A 17,308-nucleotide genomic window follows, 5' to 3' on the forward strand; every position below is an offset into this window, starting at 1 on the left:
CGTCATATCTCCGCGCCGCCGCCGGAAGCGTGGTCGTGTACTCTACTGGGCTGAGGCCGATGTGGCTCCGGCTCGAGATGGTTCCCGGTGCCCGGGAGTGAGCGATGCCCGGGCTCCTGTCTCTGGCCCACAGAGTCGGCCTGGCCGCCGTGCGCTGCCGTTGCTGCTGTTGCGGGCTCGGGATGTTCTATGCCGTCAGGAGGGGCCGCAAGACCGGCGTCTTCCTGAGCTGGTGAGAGCGGGCCCGGCGTCTCCCTCCCGCGCGAGCCCTCAGGTCCGGGGGGACGCGGGGGTGCCCGGCCGGCGTCAGCCCGGCTGGCTCGACTCCCTTGGTATGCTAGGACTCAGAAACGCCTGCGAGAGCTGGGAGGTGACCGGGGACTCAGAATTCCCCAGCACCAGCCAGCGCTCCCCGAAGATGTTTGATGTCCGCTAAGCGGGGGCCGCCTCTCAGATAGTGCCCAGCCTGACTAGCACCTCCCTGTTTGAAAGACACTTTCTTCAAGCTCGCGCTTGCGGCTGGATCCCGTGTTGATGTTAGGTAGTTCCCGGGGCAGGCAAATGAGAGCCTCGAGCCCCGGAGTTGCGACCGCACGACCACCACGCTTCCCGCACACGTGTGTTCTGGCACTGAGAAAGAAGCGTTTGCGACGTGGAGCTTGCGGTAGGGGCCTTCCCGAAGTAGAGAAGGAAAAGGACTTCACGTGGGCGCGGAGTGCAGCAGTACCAGCCTGCCTGCGGCAGTTCCCGCGTCTGCTCGTCAGCACGGTGCCGGCCTGTTCACTGTTAGCCACTCAGCGTACAGTTCACTACCAGTGGGCGAAAAGCGTGAGACCTACTGAGAGCAGCTAGTTAACATAATCGGTAACTGTAGGCGTGTCCAGCCTTACAGCCATCCCTAGAGCCGCCGTGTAGCATTATAACATCCCATCGAAATGGACGTAGCCATTTGTGGGGGGCAGAGAAGCTGAAAGGTGTATAGGACGTGTCCGTCCTCCGGTCTCAGCTGGTTGGATAGGAATCCGGCTTGAGCCTCATGCCGGCATGAAAATACTGTTTTCTTGCGGCGCCGGCACACCGGGTTCTAGTGCCAGTTGGGGCGCCGGATTCTGTCCCGGTTGCCCCTCTTCCAGGCCAGCTCTCTGCTGTGGCCAGGGAGTGCAGTGGAGGATGGCCCAGGTGCTTGGGCCCTGCACCCACATGGGAGACCAGGAGAAGCACCTGGCTCCTGGCTTTGGATCAGCGCGGTGCGACGGCCGCAGCGCGCTGGCCGCGGCGGCCATTGGAGGGTGAACCAACGGCAAAGGAAGACCTTTTTCTCTGTCTCTCTCTCTCACTGTCCACTCTGCCTGTCAAAAAAAAAGAAAATACTGTTTTCTGCTAAAGCTTCAGTGAGTGTTTAGGATGCTGTGGGGTTCAGGGAAGCCACTGCTGGCGTACTCTCCGGCTGGCATAGCACTGGGTGTAGAGTCTGACCTGCAAGACAAAACAATAAGCCCATAGGGTTTGCCTCACAGTCGGTCCCTTTGCCCCAAGGAACTAACAGTTCATCCTTTGTCAAGCTGTGTCCAACCTAAGAAAAGAATCTAGGTCAGTTCAAAATGTAAGTTAGGAGGGAGGGAGAGAGGGAGGGAGGAAACGGTATTGCATGTGTTTTCCAGGGATGAGTGCCGAGCCCAGGTGAACCGGTTTCCTGCTGCCAGATTTAAGAAGTTTGCCACGGAAGATGAGGCCTGGGCCTTTGTCAGGAACTCCACAAGCCCAGATGGTTCTGAAGGTATCAGTTCTCGTGGCAGTGTTGTGATTGGACCTATTGCACCCATTCTGTGTCCTCAGATGTCATTTGATCTTTGTGGCCACACTCCAGGCGCACAGAGGATGCTGTCACTGTTTCTGCTTCACAGGTTAGAAAACGGGCAGAAAGCAGTTAAGAATAGTAGTTCATGGCAGTTACAGTGTTTGAGACATGCCAAGACACAGAGCTCCTCGTCCATGCAGTGTCCACCGTGCCAGAATCCCTTGTCTTTAAAACGTATACTTCCTGGTGTCAGCGCTGTGGTGCAGTGGGTTAAAGCCTTGGCCTGCAGCTCTGGCATCCCATATGGGCACCGGTTTAAGTCCCAGCTGCTCCACTTTCCATCCAGCTCTCTGCTAATTCACCTGTGAAGGTAGCAGAGGATGGCCCAAGTGCTTGGGCCCTTGTACCCATATGGGTGACCCAGAGACCTGGTTCCTGGCTTCAGGCTTGGCCCAGCCAGTTGTTTCAGCCATATAGCTAGTGAACCAGCAGATGAAGACCTCTCTCTCTGTCTCTGTCTCTACCTCTCTGTGTAACTCTGCCTTCCGATTAAATAATGTAAATCTTTTTTTAAAAAAAAAAAAAAGAATAGTTATTGGGGACCAGCATTGTGGTGTAGTGGGGTAAACCGCTGACTGCAACACCAACATCCCTTGTGGGCACTGGTTCTTGTACCTGCTACTCCACTTGGGATCCAGTTCTCTGCTAACGGCCTGGGAAGAGCAGCTGAAGATGCCCCAAGTGCTTGGGCCTCTGCACCCACGTGAGAGACCTGGAAGAAGCTCCTGGCTTGTGGCTTTGACCTGGCTCAGCCCTGGTCGTTGGCCATTTGGGGAATGAACCAGTGGATGGAAGATGTCTCTGTATCCCTGCCCCCCCAATTCTGCCTTTCAAATAAATCTTGAAGGAAAAAAAAGTGGCATTTACTGGACCCACTGGGCTGTGGTTTAAACTTTAAAGGATGTGCATGGTTCCTGTAATGTCATGGACCTGTGTGGAGTTGCCTTTTTATTTAGAACAGAACTATACAGTATGAATTTCTGTCTTTCTTTTATCTATTTATTTGAAATACAGAGTTACAGAGAGAGATAGAGACAGGGAGAGAGGTCTTCCATCTGCTGGTTTACTCCCCAGATGGTCACAATGGCCAGAGCTGCGCTGGTCCAAAGCCAGGAGCCTTCTCCAGGTTTCCCACATGAGTGCAGGGGCCCAAGGACTTGGGCCATCTTCTACTGCTTTCCCAGGCCACAGCAGAGAGCTGGATCAGAAGTGGGGCAGCCGGAACTTGAACTGGTGCCCATATGGGATGGCCCAAGTCTCTGAGCACCTGCCACGTGGGAGGCCAGGAAGAAGTTCTGGCACTTCAGGCCAGGGCTTTAACCTGCTGCGCCACAGCGCCAGCCCCTCCACAGTATGAATTTCTTCCAGTTCCATGTATTACAGAAAATATAGTTATTTGAAGTTCAAGGCCTAATAAAAGGGACATCAGATATGCAGGACTCAGATAAGCAGGGTGACTCTTTACTACAGCATTTTTATTTTGCTTTAGTTGAGAGGCAGAGAGAAATCGCCCATCTTCCTCCCACGCTTCCGTTTCCCTCAACAGGTGTGGTTAGGCTGAGCTGAATCCCAGAGCTCAGGACTCATTTCAAGGCTCCCACGTGGGTGGCAGGGACTGGCTTGCAGCTTAAGCCGTCAGCTGCTGCCTTCCAGGGTACACGTTAGCAGAAAGCTGAAGGCAGGGCTTCAACCCGGATACACAGGTGTCTTAATTGCTAGGCCAAGTACTTGTCCCCAAGGACACAGATTTTTAAAAATACATATTTGAACCTACATTTTGTTTTGAGAATGAAAGCAGAAGTGATTTATTGAGAGAAAGCAGAAGTGAAAGAAAATGCTCCCAGCAGCACCAAGAGGGGTCCCTGAAAAAAGGGAGCCCGGAACTGACTTTGAAGAAGTGTTTTTCTCCCCCCTCAACTGGAACTGTTGTAATATCACCAAGTAAGACTGAGCAGAGTGGCTGGCATTGTGGCAGCAGTTAAGCCACCACCTACAACGCCAGCATCCCATATGAGCAGTAGTTGGAGTCCCGGCAGCTCTGCTTCTGGTCTAACTCCCTGCTAAGGCACTGGGAAGGTAGCAGAAGATGGCCCAAGTGCTTGGGCCCCTGTCACCCATGTGGGAGACACAGATGAGGTTCCAGGCTCCTGGCTTCAGAATGGCCCAACCTCAGCCGTTTGGGGAGTGAACCAGTGGATGAAAGATCTCTCTCTGTGTCTCCCTCTCTCTAACTCTCTGCTTTTCAAATAAATATATCATATATATATATATACATATACACACACATATATGTATTATATATATAAGACTGAGCAAAGCATAGTGCTAACCAGCTTCTCCAAAACAGTGTCTCTCTAGAGGACACACTGAGATACTTGCACAGAGAGCAACTGCTCTTTTGGGATGTCATAACAACTTTTTTTTGAAGGTTTGTTTATTTGAAAGGCTGAGATACAGAGAGATGGAAGGAGAGATGGAGAAGGAGATCTTCCATCTGCTAATTCACTCCTCAGATGGCTGCAGCAACTAGGACTGGGCCAGGCTGAAGCCCAGAGCCAGAGCTTCTTCCTGGCCTCCCGCAAGAGACTTAGGCCATTTTCTGCTGCTTTCCGAGGCCTTTAGCAGAGAGCTGGGTCAGAGGTGGAGCAGCCAGGACTCTGTCACCCATGTGGAACACTGGCATTGCAGACAGCAGCTTTACCTGCTATGCCGTAACACTGACCTCACGTCACAGCGATCCTGACAGCGGAGCCCGGGGAGAGGCAGGTCATGCTCAGAATCCACTCCTGAAGGGCTGATTTCTAGAGTGGGAAGCCTCACTCGGTGCATCTGCCTCCTCTGTCTTCTGGCAGCTTGTAAAGGACTTTGAGTGTGACAGCTGCACTTTCTATCCACACGGAGAAGTCAGTTCAGGACAGACAGCAAGTTTGGAAGTATGGCTCCATGGTTGGGTTCTTAATAGTTCTTCAGGCGGGTTTATGTTTTTATCCAGTCAGTAATTTAATGTACCAGTTCTTCCAATATAAGTATGTTTTTGATTATTTTTTTAAATCTCAAGGCAAGCTGGTTATCAGTTTGTGTAGCTGTGAATCTACTTTCTTAAAAGTTTACAGAGAACTCTTGTTACTAACTTGTAAATTGGATTTAATATCTTGAGTGATCAGGGGCCATATCAAAGCAAAAGTATTAATTCCTTTTACCATTTTTTGATATTATAATGTAGAATTATTGAGATATTTGCTAGTTATGATTTCTATAAGCTGATATAAGTTTAATTTTCCAAAAGGAAAAATCACCATCTTCAGAAGTATAAATTAACTGCCTGCTGTGATTTCCCTTTCAAGTTTTATCTGTTCTGTAAAATTCTTCAGTTGAATTTAACTTTTTCTGATAGAGTAAATAAAGTCATTTATATCAGTGTTCAGTTTCTGCAGAATTGCACTCACATGCGTGCCTGTGTGTGAGCAGAGTACTTGCTAGACTGGAGATCTTGTCTTAGGCTTGTTTAGCAGGTGCTCGGTAAAGGTGAATGCTGGGATGAGGGCGTTAGGTGCAAATACAGGCAGGTGTGGTGAGTTTGAGAGTCAGCAGCTCCTTCTGTGCCCCTTATCCCCCCTGATAAAACAGTGATACATGGAAAGTTGTTTCAGGTCGTTTAGTCCAATGCCTCATTTTACCAAGACTAGAGGTTTATTTCAGTTGCTAGAGTTCACAGCTGATAAAAAAATTTAACTCAAATTGACACCATGCTTTTACATGCTGCTAATTCATCCTCTAGTTCAGTCCTGTGAGCTGCTGGCCACTCCCAGATCACCCTGAATCCCCCTTGGGGTTAACCCTGAGTCCACCCTGAAATAAAAAATGCAACAGTACTGCCCCTGAGGAGACCCAGTCTATTTTACCTTTTTTGTTTCTGTTTCCTGTCTTTTTTTTTTTTTTTTTTGCTTTTTATAAAGATTTATTTACTTATTTGAGAGAGAGAGAGAGAGTTATAGACAGAGGGAGAGAAAGATCTTCCATCCACTTGTTTACTCCCCAGATGGCCTCAATGGCCAGAGCTGGGCCAATCCGAAACCAGGAGCCAGGAGCTTCTTCTGGGTCACTCAGCAGGTTCAAGGGCCCAAGGACTTACTTGATCCATTTTCTACTATTTTCTCAGGCCATAGTAGAGAGCTGGTTTGGAAGAGGAGCAGTTGGGAGTAGCACCGGCACCCATATGGGATGCTCGTGCTGCGGGGAGAGGCTTAGCCTACTACACCACAGTGCCAGCCCCTCTTTCCTTTTCTTGACATATCCTACTGCCTGTTTATTGAAACTGGACTTACCTGCGCTTCCTTAGATGTCCTCAAATTAGAGTCCATGAGGGTGGCATTGAGGTGCAACAGGTCAGCCACTGCCTGGGATGCCATCAACCATATTGGAGTCCCTGGGATCAAGTCCCACTTCTCCTTATCCAGCTTCCTGCTAATGTACTTGGGAGGCAGGGGGTGATAGTGCAAGTACTTGGTTCCTGCCACCCATGTGGAAGACCCAAATGGAGTTCCTGGCTCCTGGCTTTAGCTGGCATTTGGGAAATGAACCAAATGTGGAAACCAAATGTGTGGAAAATAAGTATTTCTTTAGCACTCTACCAAATAAATAAATGAATAAATAAAAAACTACAATATTGGAGTGCATATGATTGTAGTATTTGGGTCAGGGAGGGGCTAACTCAGGGACATCACTGATGTTACATAAAATTTTGGTTCCAGTTTCTCCTGAGGAAAGAGCCCCTCAATTTCCCACATCTATGATCGTTGAAGGGTTGACAACCTTTGGTGTCTGTTATCTCCATCAAATCCCAGTTTTGGTTTTGGCAGATGCCTTGGAAAATGCAGACCTCAGAATTCTTTCCCAGGATGGCTGAGTCTGTGATAGTGTGTACCAAGTCCTCCCTGTTCCTGGGAGAGCGCAGAGTGTGCTTCAGTCTGATCCAGTGTTAAGTGACCTCCGAGGCTCTTGATTCTTCAGTGTTTCGAGTGATGTTTAATGTTTCTGGCTCACCAGGAGGCTCTCTTTCAGGGCAGAAAAATAACCATGAACAAGAATCACAGGTGAAAGCCAGCAAGCGACTCCGGGAGCCAACGGATGAAAATGAAGAGGAAGGTGCAGAGCCAAGCGCAAAGCATGTGAAGCAGAGCCCGGTGACGGCGCCTTTAGTTAGCAGAGACGCGTTTTCTTACTTAGGTAAGGCTGCAGTTACGAGAATATGTCTGTGTGTAAACTCCCCCATCTTAGCAGGGGCATTTGAGCTGATGGTCCTGTCCTCATCTGTCAGGTTATTTGGAAATCTCCAGAGTCAGACTTTGTAAATGATCAAGTGTGCAGATAGCAAACTTCTGGGTGTTCTTAGAGAAGCCATTGTGTAGTCTACAAGTGGCAGCTGTTGTCTTTTTTTTTTTTTTTTTTTTAAGGATTTTTTTATTTATTTGAAAGAGTTACACAGAGAGAAGGAGAGGCAGAGAGAGAGGTCTTCGGCTGGCACCGCAGCTCACTTGGCTAATCATCCACCTGCAGCGCTGGCACCCCAGGTTCTAGTCCCGGTTGGGGCGCCAGATTCTGTCCCAGTTGCTCCTCTTCTAGTCCAGCTCTCTGCTGTGGCCCTGGAAGGCAGTGGAGGATGGCTCAAGTGCTTGGGCCCTGCATCCGCATGGGAGACCAGGAGGAAGCACCTGGCTCCTGGCTTTGGATTGGCGTGGCACAGTGCGCCAGCCGTAGCAGCCATTTTGGGGGTGAACCAATGGAAGGAAGACCTTTCTCTCTGTCTCTCTCTCTCACTGCCTAACGCTGCCTGTCAAATAAATAAATAAGAGAGAGAGAGGTCTTCCATCTGCTGGTTCACTCCCCAACTGGCCTCTATGGCCAGAGCTGCGCTGATCTGAAGCCAGGAGCTTCTCCCAGGTCTCCCATATGTGATGTTGGTGTCATAGGTGATGACTTAAGACACTGGCACAATGCTGGATCCCCAAAAAAAAATTTTTTTTTTTTTGACAGGCAGAGTGGACAGTGAGAGAGAGAGAGAGACAGAGAGAAAGGTCTTCCTTTTGCCATTGGTTTACCCTCCAATGGCAATGGCCACCGCGGCTGGCGCACTGCGGCCAGCGCACCGCGCTGATCCGATGGCAGGAGCCAGGTACTTACCCTGGTCTCCCATGGGGTACAGGGCCCAAGGACTTGGGCCATCCTCCACTGCACTCCCTGGCCACAGCAGAGAGCTGGCCTGGAAGAGGGGCAACTGGGACAGAATCCAGCGCCCCGACCGGGACTAGAACCCGGTGTGCCGAAAGATCTTTAAAAAAAATATGGGTCTGGTGTTGTGACACAGCGGGTCAATCTTCCACCTGTGGCACCCACATCCCAGTGCCAGTTTGAGTCCCAGCTACTCCACTTCCTATCCAGCTCCCTGCTAATGCACCTGGGAAAACAGCAGAAGATGGCCCAAGTACTTGGGCCCCTGCCACTCATGTAGGAGACCCAGATGGAATTCCTGGTTCCTGAGTTTGGCCTGACCCAGTTCAATCTATCCCCAGTCATTGTGGCCATTTGGGGGAGTGAACAGCAGATGGAAGATGTCTCTCCTTTCTTTTCATCTCTCTCTCTCTCTCTCTCTCTCTCTCAATAGATAAAAGCAAATCTTTAAAAAATTAAAATTTTCTTAAAATTAAAAATCTCATAACTTCAGGAGAAACAATAGAAAATGTTTTGTCAAGCTGTACTTGTAAATCAGTTTGGAGTTGTAAATAAATAAAAAGTCAATCAAATACCCTTGATTTGGTTAGTTACCAGTAGTGTGTGAAGCACATCAGCCCCCTGGGGCACTGACAGTTGCCTGAGGCCCAGGGCCCCTGACACAGCACTGGCCTCATGTTGGGGCTGGAAGGAAGCTTGTGGTCTTGGAGATGGATGAGTCCAGCTGAGCCACAGAGGCTCGCCCGAACGCCACGGTCCTGGGAGGAACACGGGCCCATCCATGCTCCGCTCCCTCCTGTGCCTTGGCCTCTGTTTCCCCACCACCCGCTGGAATGATGTTGGCATGTATTGCCACTGTTGGCTCCCACACCCCGCTGCTGGGCTGAAAGTGCGCTGCTGGTCAAGGCCAGGCCTCTTCTGTCTGCTCGGCACAGCGTGGTGTGTGGCACAAGCCCTGATTTCTGTTGCAAAGAAGCAGAGATGGGAAGTCCATTTCAGTATGGGAAGATGTGCCAGGAGGAGCTAGGCCAGGCTTCCTGAGAGAGAATGTGGCTGTGGCACAGAAGGGCAGTGTCATTGTCCTTTGACCCTTTGCGTGGGCTGTAAGAAAGAGGTCTCACTGGTTCTATAGAGGGAGAGCTTTGACTAGAACTTGTCTGTCATGTGGCACCAGAACGAGTGTTTCCCCACAGAAAGTGTCAGCAACCCCACCTAGGAGCTGAGCACATTTCCCTGGACAGGAAACTTAGTTCGTGAGATACCCTCATGGTTTAAAATGCTAATTCAGCTCCAGTCTTTTTGAGGTGAATTTTAGTTACTACTGATATCAGGCCAACTATACTTCCTGTTCCCCTCTCACAGGAGAATTTGTTGTTGTCTACACTGATGGCTGCTGCTCCAGCAACGGGCGGAGGAGGGCACGAGCAGGAATTGGTGTTTACTGGGGGCCAGGACATCCTTTGTAAGTAAAGAGAGAAAACTAAGGTTTGTAAAGTTTTTGTTTGATGGAAATCTGAGACGGAGACAGATACAAGCAGGTGTTCTATCCATCGGTTCACTGCCCCCAAAGCCCACAACAGCTGGGGCTAGGTCAAGCCAAAGCCAGGAGTTGAACTCTCAATTTGGGTCTCCCACCTGGGTGTCAGAGACGCAGCTACTTGAGCTATCACCTGCTGCCTTCCGGGCTGCACATTAGCAGGAAGCTGGAAAAGGAAGCGGTGCTGGGACTTGAACCTTGGCAACCGAAACGGGATGTGGCCAACCAAAGCAGCATCTTAAGTGCTGTGCCAATCACCTGCTCAGGAAAGCTAAATTAAAAAAAAAAAATTATTAGGGCTGTCATTGTGGCATAGCGGGTATAGGCATTGCAGCTATACACTGGCATCCCGTATGGTCGCCAATTTGTGTCCCCACTGCTCCACTTCCAATCCAGCTCCCTGCTAATGCACCTGGGAAAGCAGCAGAAGATGGCCCAGGTGCTTCAGCCCCTGCACCCACACCTGGCTCCTGGCTTCAGTGCCCAGGCTGTTTTAGCCCTTTGAGGAATCAACCAGCAGATGGAAGATCTCTCTGCCTTGTCATCTCTCTGTCACTCTGCCTTTCAAGTAAACATTAAAAAATTTTTTTTAAATTTCTTATTTGAAAGACAGAATGACAGAGAGAGAAAGAAATCTTCCATCTGCTGGTTCACTCCCCAAATGGCAGCAACAGTTGAGGCTGGGCCAAGCCAAAGCCAGGAGTCAAGAATTCCATCCAGGTCTCCCCTGTGGGCGGCAGGGGCTCAAGCACTCAGGCTGTCTCCCACTGCCTTTCCAGGTGCATTAGCAGGGAGCTGAGTGGGAAGCAGGGTAGCTAGGACTCAAACCGGTGCCTGTATTGGATACTGGCATTGGTGCCACAATGCCAATCTCCCAGAAAGCTGAAATTTTAAACTTTGTTTTACTGGGTCATGTTCCACACCTTGTGTAAAGGTGACTCAGCATCTGCTTGTTGATGGATTGTTTGGAAAATCTGCCGAATAAGCAGCTTTGTTGGAGCATAGCAGAACAGAGCTTGGGTTTGTGTTGGTGCTGAGTGGCTTTGTTCTCTGGAATGTCAGCTTCCTGGCCCTGACTTTAGGCATCTGTCTCACTGACAAGCTTTTACTGCAGAATGGCCTCACTGCCTTCTAACCCAAGATTCACTTGGGGCCCTGGGAGATGGTCCTTGCAGGGGTGGGCTGGGGCAGGTCCCTGGACTCCTGGCTTTCCCAAGGCGCCCAGTCTGCGTGATGTGAGATGCCGTCATTCACAGACACTCGGTCCCTGGCGGTGAGGGCCTTGGACCTCCATGTGGGAAAGTGGCGTGGCCCTGCGCCAGTTCTGAGTTTCCCTCTGCAGTGTTCACCATGCTCCCAGGCACTGTGACTGCCATTGCTGGGAAAGGTGACTGCACTGTCTTTTTAAAAAAATGTATTTTATTTATTTGAAAAGCAGAGAGGGAGAGATAGAGATCCTCCATCCACTGATTCACTCCCCAAATGACTGCAACAGCTGGAGCTGGGCCAGGCCAGAGCCAGGAGCCAGGAGCTTCCTCCAGGTCTCCCACATGTCTGTCTTCCTTGGCTCTCCCAGGCCATTAGCAGGAAGCTGGATCAGAAGAACAGTGCTGGCCCCATGACGGCACTTTATTTCACTTTGTCGTCTCATTTTAGCTTCCAACCCTAGATTAGGGTGGGGGGAGTGAACGCTGATGTGTTTTTCACAAGAAAAGTCAGCTTTTGACTTGTGCCCAGTGTTCCCTCTAAATTACCATACCATGGTGTCTTTGTGCTGATAATATTGTTGGTTTGACTGATCAGTAGTCTGGTTGGGTGAGTCCCAGTTCTTTGCTTAAGTCCCAGAGCTTAGGGGAATCTCATCTTCCTGCACCAAGGGGGCTGTTAAGAAGTTCTGGGGAGAGTTTTAGTAATTCACACTCAGGGGCGGCTGCAGCGCGCCGGCCGCGGCGGCCATTGGAGGGTGAACCAACGGCAAAGGAAGACCTTTCTCTGTCTCTCTCTCTCTCTCTGTCCACTCTGCCTGTCAAATAAATAAATAAATAAATGGTAATTCACACTCAGGGGGCCGGCACTGTGGCACAGCGGTTAATGCTCTAGCCTGAAGTGCCGGCATCCCATATGGGCGCCAGTTCGAGACCCAGCTGCTCCACTTCCAATCCAGCTCTCTGATGTGCCCTGGGAAAGCAGTGGGAGATGGCCCAAGTCCTTGGGCCCCTGCACCCGCATGGGAGACCCAGAAGAAGCTCCTGGCTTCGGATCGGTGCAGCTCCGGCTGTTGCAGCCAGCTAGGGAGTGAACCATCGGATGGAAGACCTCTCTCTGCCTGTCCTCTCTCTGTGTAACTCTGACTTGCAAATAAATAAATAAAAATCTTTAAATTAAAAAAAAAAAAAAGTAATTCACACTCAGAAAGCCTTCCACGCAGAGAGACGTCTGAGACTGAGAGGAGCGGGGAGACAGTGGAGCACCTTTGCCTTATCCATAGACACTGCAGTCTGAAAGCAGACTGGCTCTCAGTTCTCTCCCGACACGCCTCCCTGGGCTGTCAGGTGTACTTCTCTTCATTAAACTGTGCTTCAGTATTTTAAAAAAATTACTTCAATATTAAAAAGCATAGTGTTTTTCCTTAAGTTTGTGGGTTTTCTTTAAGATTTATTTTTTCTTTATTTGAAAGACAAAGTTAGATCTCTCCCGTTGACTGGTGTACTCCATAATCGACCACAACATCCAGGGCTAGGCCAGGCTGAAGCCAGGAGCCGGGAACTCCATTTAGGTCTCCTTGGAGAGTGGCAGAGGCCCAAGCACTTGAGCCATCTTCCACTGCTCTCCCAGGTGCCTTAGCAGGTAGGTTGGATCAGAAGTAGAACATCCAGGACACAAACTAGCACTCATATGGGATGTTGGCTTTGCAGGAAGTGGCAAAACCCATTGTACCACAATGGCAGCTATAAAAAGGCTGGTTGTTTTGTTTTTGTTTTTTTGATAGATTTATTTTATTTTTTGAAAGGCAGAGTTACAGAGAGAGGAAAAGACAGATCTTCCATCTGCTGGTTCATTCCAAAATAGTCTCAATGGCCAGGACTGGGCCAGACTGAAGCCGGGAGCCGAGAAGTTCTGGGTCTCCTACCTGGGTGCAGAGGCCCAAGCACTTTGGCCAACCTCTGCTGTTTTTCCAGGTGCATTAGCAAGGAGCAGGATCAGAAATGGAGCAGCTGAGGCACAAACTGATGGCCATATGGGATGCCTGCATGGCAGGCAGCAGCTTTACCCTCTACATTGCAGATCGCAGCACTGGCCCCCAAAATGCTGTGTATTTATATTATTGTTTTACATTTCAATAAGAAAAATATATGCTAGTTTATTGTTTCCCATTAAGAAAGAAAAATTACTTTGAGCATTAGCTTTATAATTTTCTTTTGCATTGTTTTGAAACAGAAACCTCAGCATTAGACTTCCTGGGCGACAGACGAATCAAAGAGCAGAAATTCATGTAAGTTTTCAGATATATTTAAATAGGTCATTATTCAGCATCAACTGTGAGCCTATCAATTTTGTTTTAAAATTTATGTATTTGAAAGGCAGAGATACAGAGGAGAGAGAGATATCTTCCATCACTGGTTCACTCCCCAAGTGGCTTTAATGGCTGGGGCTGGCTAATCTGAAGCCAGGAGCCAGGAGATTCCTCCTGGTCTCCCACGTGGGTGCGAGGGGCCCAAGCACCTGGGCCATCTTCCACTGCCTTCCCAAGTGCATTAGCAGGGAACTGGATTGGAAGTAGAGCAGCCAGGACTCAAACCAGCACCGATATGGGATGCCAGTACTACCAGCAGAGACTTAACCTACCATGCCACAGTGCTGGCCCCCTATCAGTTAATTTTGTTTTTGTTTTTACTATCTGTGTGAGGCTCAACATCCAGAATGTACTTTGTGATTAGTAACAATGCTGAAAGAGAGGAATTTTGTAGAAAAATTCTCGTAACATAAATAGGTATGAACAGAAATATGTGTAGCATTACTTCATATAGAGAATAAAATTGTCAGTACAAAAAAAGGGATATTTGAATTTTGAAGTCATTGTGAACATCTATGTCGAGGTTAAATATTCTTTACCTGTGACTGTCTGCTTGTGTTTTTTCAAGGCAGCCTGCAAAGCCATTGAACAAGCAAAGGCTCAGAACATCCATAAGTTGGTTCTGTATACAGACAGTATGTTTACTATAAATGGTAAGCTTTCACATTGTGTTTCAATTTTCTTAAGATTTATTTATTTTTAAAGTCAGTTACAGAGAACGAGAGACAGAGAGAACAATCTTCCATCCATTGATTCACTTCACAGATGGCTGTGACAGCCAGTGCTGAGCCAGGCTGAAGCTAAGATCCAGGAGCTCCTTCTGGGTCTCCCACATGGGTGGCAGGGGCCCAAACACTTGGGCCATCTTCTGCTTTTCCTTTTACCAGGGGTCTGGAGTGGAATTGGAGACACAAACTGGTACATATGGGATGCTGGTGTTGCAGGCGGTGGCTTTACCTACTGCGCCAAGCATGGACCCCACACGTTGTATTTCTTTAGTGTTTTCCCAGTACTGCAGGGAGACAGACCTTTCTTTCTCTAGTAGGAAGTATTGTAACAGAGCAGGACCCGGATGGTAGCAGGGATGGCCTCTGGTTAGTCAGGTCAGGGAAGGAGAGAGGAGTGTGGAGTCCCAGTCCTGCTGCTTGATATTCCCATGCTTGTGCGACACACACTGAAGGTGCAAACAGAAGGTAGACCCTAAGGTATGCTCAGGGCACTTAGAGTCTGAACATTGATAAGTGACCTACAGTCACTGTGTTGATAGCTTCTATGGGGTATGTGTTTTGTGCTGCTCCTCCGCACGCGGAGGAGCTGCACCGGACCGGACGCTTGTTGTTCCCTTTTTTTACAAGTCCTTTCTATAGTAAAGTAAGAATAAGTAAACAGCAAACTCCCAAAGCAAGAATGAGTAGAGAGAAGTGAGAAAGAACGAAGTAACGAACTTCCCCGCGAACTCTCCAACGCACTCTCCAACCAACCCACACAACCATGCCGTCTCTCTCCTCCTATATAGTCCTCGCCACCAATCCGTGCTCTGCTACCCACACGCCGAGCGCGCCGCTCTCCTCCAATCAGGAGCGGCTCTTGCAGCTTATCAAGTTGGTAAGAGGCAGCTGGGTAGAAGCTGTACGCTCCTCTCCCAGCGCCACATTGTGGGAGAGCAGATGCATAGAATAAGTCTTAATTCCAGTAACTTAGTCTAGTCCGAGTTGCTCCCCACAGTTTTGGAGAGTGTTGGGGGATGCGGAAGAGATCAGGGAAGACTTGGAAGAAGTGACATCTTTGGTTGGGAGCTGCAGATCAAATATGAGGTAGAGGGAAGGGAGGAGATGGGGATATTTCAAGTTTGTGCCAAAGGGCAACGCCATGAAGGCTGGCCAAAGACGTAGAGAGCCCAGGCTGAGCGGTTGCGAGAGGATGACCAGAGATGCAAGAAGGGCTGGGTGCCCAAGCTTGATGAGCTGGTGGGTGTGCGTTCTCCAGGGATCACTAACTGGGTGGAAGGCTGGAAGAAGAACGGCTGGAGAACAAGTGCTGGGAAGGAGGTGATCAACAAGGAGGACTTCATGCAGCTGGAGAGCCTCACACAGGGCATGGACATCCAGTGGGTGAGTTCCCAGCGTTCATTGTGCCCAGGTAGTCTCATCAGCTGGAGAGGAGAGGAGTGGTTTATGGATTAGCAGTTTCTGTGAAGTAAGTACCACAGTACATATTGAACACTTTAGATTCCTTTGGTTGTCAGCTGGGTAATGCTGGTCTTACTGAGAGTGTGATAGGTGTGAGATATGGTGTGACCTAGGGGTGTTCTGCACCCCTGCATGAGGTCAGGCACACACAGGAATGCCCAGAACAGCCTGTCAGTTTCTTTGGAATCAGCCATAATGTAATGTATTTTGTTTAGAACAATAATAAAGTTTTGTGTTACGACCTTATTAATATGACTTTTTTCCAAAATGGAAGTGGCTTTTCTATAAAAGATAATTTTTACTTAAAAGATTGTTGTACATATGTACATATGTGTGCTGTGTGTGTGTGGTGTACATAAACATCCACCTACATATATGTACATGTGCTTTGGGTTGTAGGATATACACTTCTGCCCATCTGTACATACATGTGCTTTGCCTGAGAAGCTGAACTAGTGCTAGTTTTAAGTGAGAAAAAAGCCACATAAAAAGTAAAATCCAATTTGTAGAGAAATAAAATAGAATTTTAAGGAAAGCACTCATTACATAAATGCGTTAAGGAGATATATTTGTATATATACAGTTCAGTGCAGCATGCTGTCGGGAAGGAGTGCTCTGAGGTGAGCTTTGGCAGACCCAGGAATCGTGGAGTTGTTAAACAGTGAGAATGTGGTGAGCTGTTGCTTATGTAAAAGTTAGGAAAAATAAAACTTTCTTTTACCAGATGCACGTTCCTGGTCATTCGGGATTCACAGGCAATGAAGAAGCGGATAGATTAGCAAGAGAGGGAGCTAAGCAAGCTGAAGACTGAAGTAATTTTAGGACTTGGGAAGACCTGGCCGGAGGCTGTGGCGCGCGCCTCCTGGTATGGAGCTGAGCCTGCAGGATGCACCACTGCGTTCCGTGGGTGACACACCTCTGACTCACCAGGAAGGCTGGACTCGAGATGTGGTGTGGTGAAAAGTGGTTACGTGTATAATAAACTAAACAGCTTTGAGATCTGAGATTTTACCATTATGCTTATTGGGCTCATACCGTTCTTGTTTGTTTTATTGCAGTCTGGCCCATCATCTTAGGCTTTGATTTTTATAAGGAATCAATAAAGAATCAATCAGAGATTCAGACCAGAAACCCAGAAGTATCCTGAAAGAATTGGTATAGATTGGGTCTCCTGCTTTGACAGACAGTGTGCACACAAGAGAAAATGCAGCTGGAGGGGCCCCCAGCTCTGAGGGAGAACGTGAGCTGGGTCTCATTTCAGCCCCAGGTGCCCAGTACTGTGTATAGGGCAGAGCCTGCAGTCACATGACCCTGGCTCCTACATCATTACAAAGAAACACATACATCTTTTAAAGACCAAAATGGAGAAACAAATCTCGTAGAAATTTTTGGCATAAGCCAGCCATACGGACCAGTGGATTATGCCACCATTTGTGACAATGGCATTCCATAATGGAGCACTGGTTCAAATCCCAACTGTTCTGCTTCCAATCTAACTTCCTGCTAATGCACCTGGGAAAGCAATGGATGATGGATGGAATACCTGGACCCCTGCCACCTACAAGGGAGACCAGGATGGAGTCCTTGGCTCCTGGCTGTATGTTGGCCACAACCTAGCTGTTGTGGGCATTTGGGAACCAATCTGGGAAGTGAACCAGTGGTTGGAAGGTCTCTGTTGCTCTTTCTCTCTTTCTCCTCTCTGCCTTTTAAATAAATAAATAAATCTTTTTTAAAAATGTATTTTGTTCTCTTTTTGTTAAAAACACTACTCGATTTTTTTTTTCAAGAAAAGGATACAGTCAGTTATGCTTAAATTTTATATATGTGAAGTGACAGAACAAATACATGGCTTACTTATAAGTGAATACCCTTGGGTCTGCCGTCCTGGTAAGAAATAGTTTCTCCAGATGCCCCAGAGCTTC

General features: G+C 48.5%; 1 protein-coding gene across 2 annotated transcripts; it reads left to right on the forward strand.

The window, feature by feature from the left end:
• RNASEH1 (ribonuclease H1) lies at nucleotides 1–16,390 on the forward strand. Of its 2 annotated transcripts, none has more exons than XM_017350628.3 (8): nucleotides 1–232; nucleotides 1,662–1,777; nucleotides 6,920–7,084; nucleotides 9,449–9,548; nucleotides 13,062–13,116; nucleotides 13,766–13,850; nucleotides 15,184–15,308; nucleotides 16,086–16,390. In XM_017350628.3, exons 1-8 carry the CDS (start codon nucleotides 105–107, stop codon nucleotides 16,092–16,094), a joined length of 783 nt encoding a protein of 260 aa, XP_017206117.1. In that variant the 5' UTR covers nucleotides 1–104; the 3' UTR covers nucleotides 16,095–16,390.
• The last annotated feature ends 918 nt before the right edge of the window (nucleotides 16,391–17,308 follow it).

Source organism: Oryctolagus cuniculus, chromosome 2, assembly GCF_964237555.1.
Source record: "Oryctolagus cuniculus chromosome 2, mOryCun1.1, whole genome shotgun sequence".
In the NCBI taxonomy this organism is placed as follows: Eukaryota; Metazoa; Chordata; class Mammalia; order Lagomorpha; family Leporidae; genus Oryctolagus; species Oryctolagus cuniculus.

Coding starts and splice junctions, on each gene's coding strand:
- RNASEH1 (XM_017350628.3), top strand. CDS start 105: ATGCCCGGGCTCCTGTCTCTGGCCCACAGAGTCGGCCTGGCCGCCGTG. Junction 233..1,661: donor ACCGGCGTCTTCCTGAGCTG/GTGAGAGCGGGC, acceptor TGTGTTTTCCAG/GGATGAGTGCCGAGCCCAGG. Junction 13,117..13,765: donor ATCAAAGAGCAGAAATTCAT/GTAAGTTTTCAG, acceptor TGTTTTTTCAAG/GCAGCCTGCAAAGCCATTGA.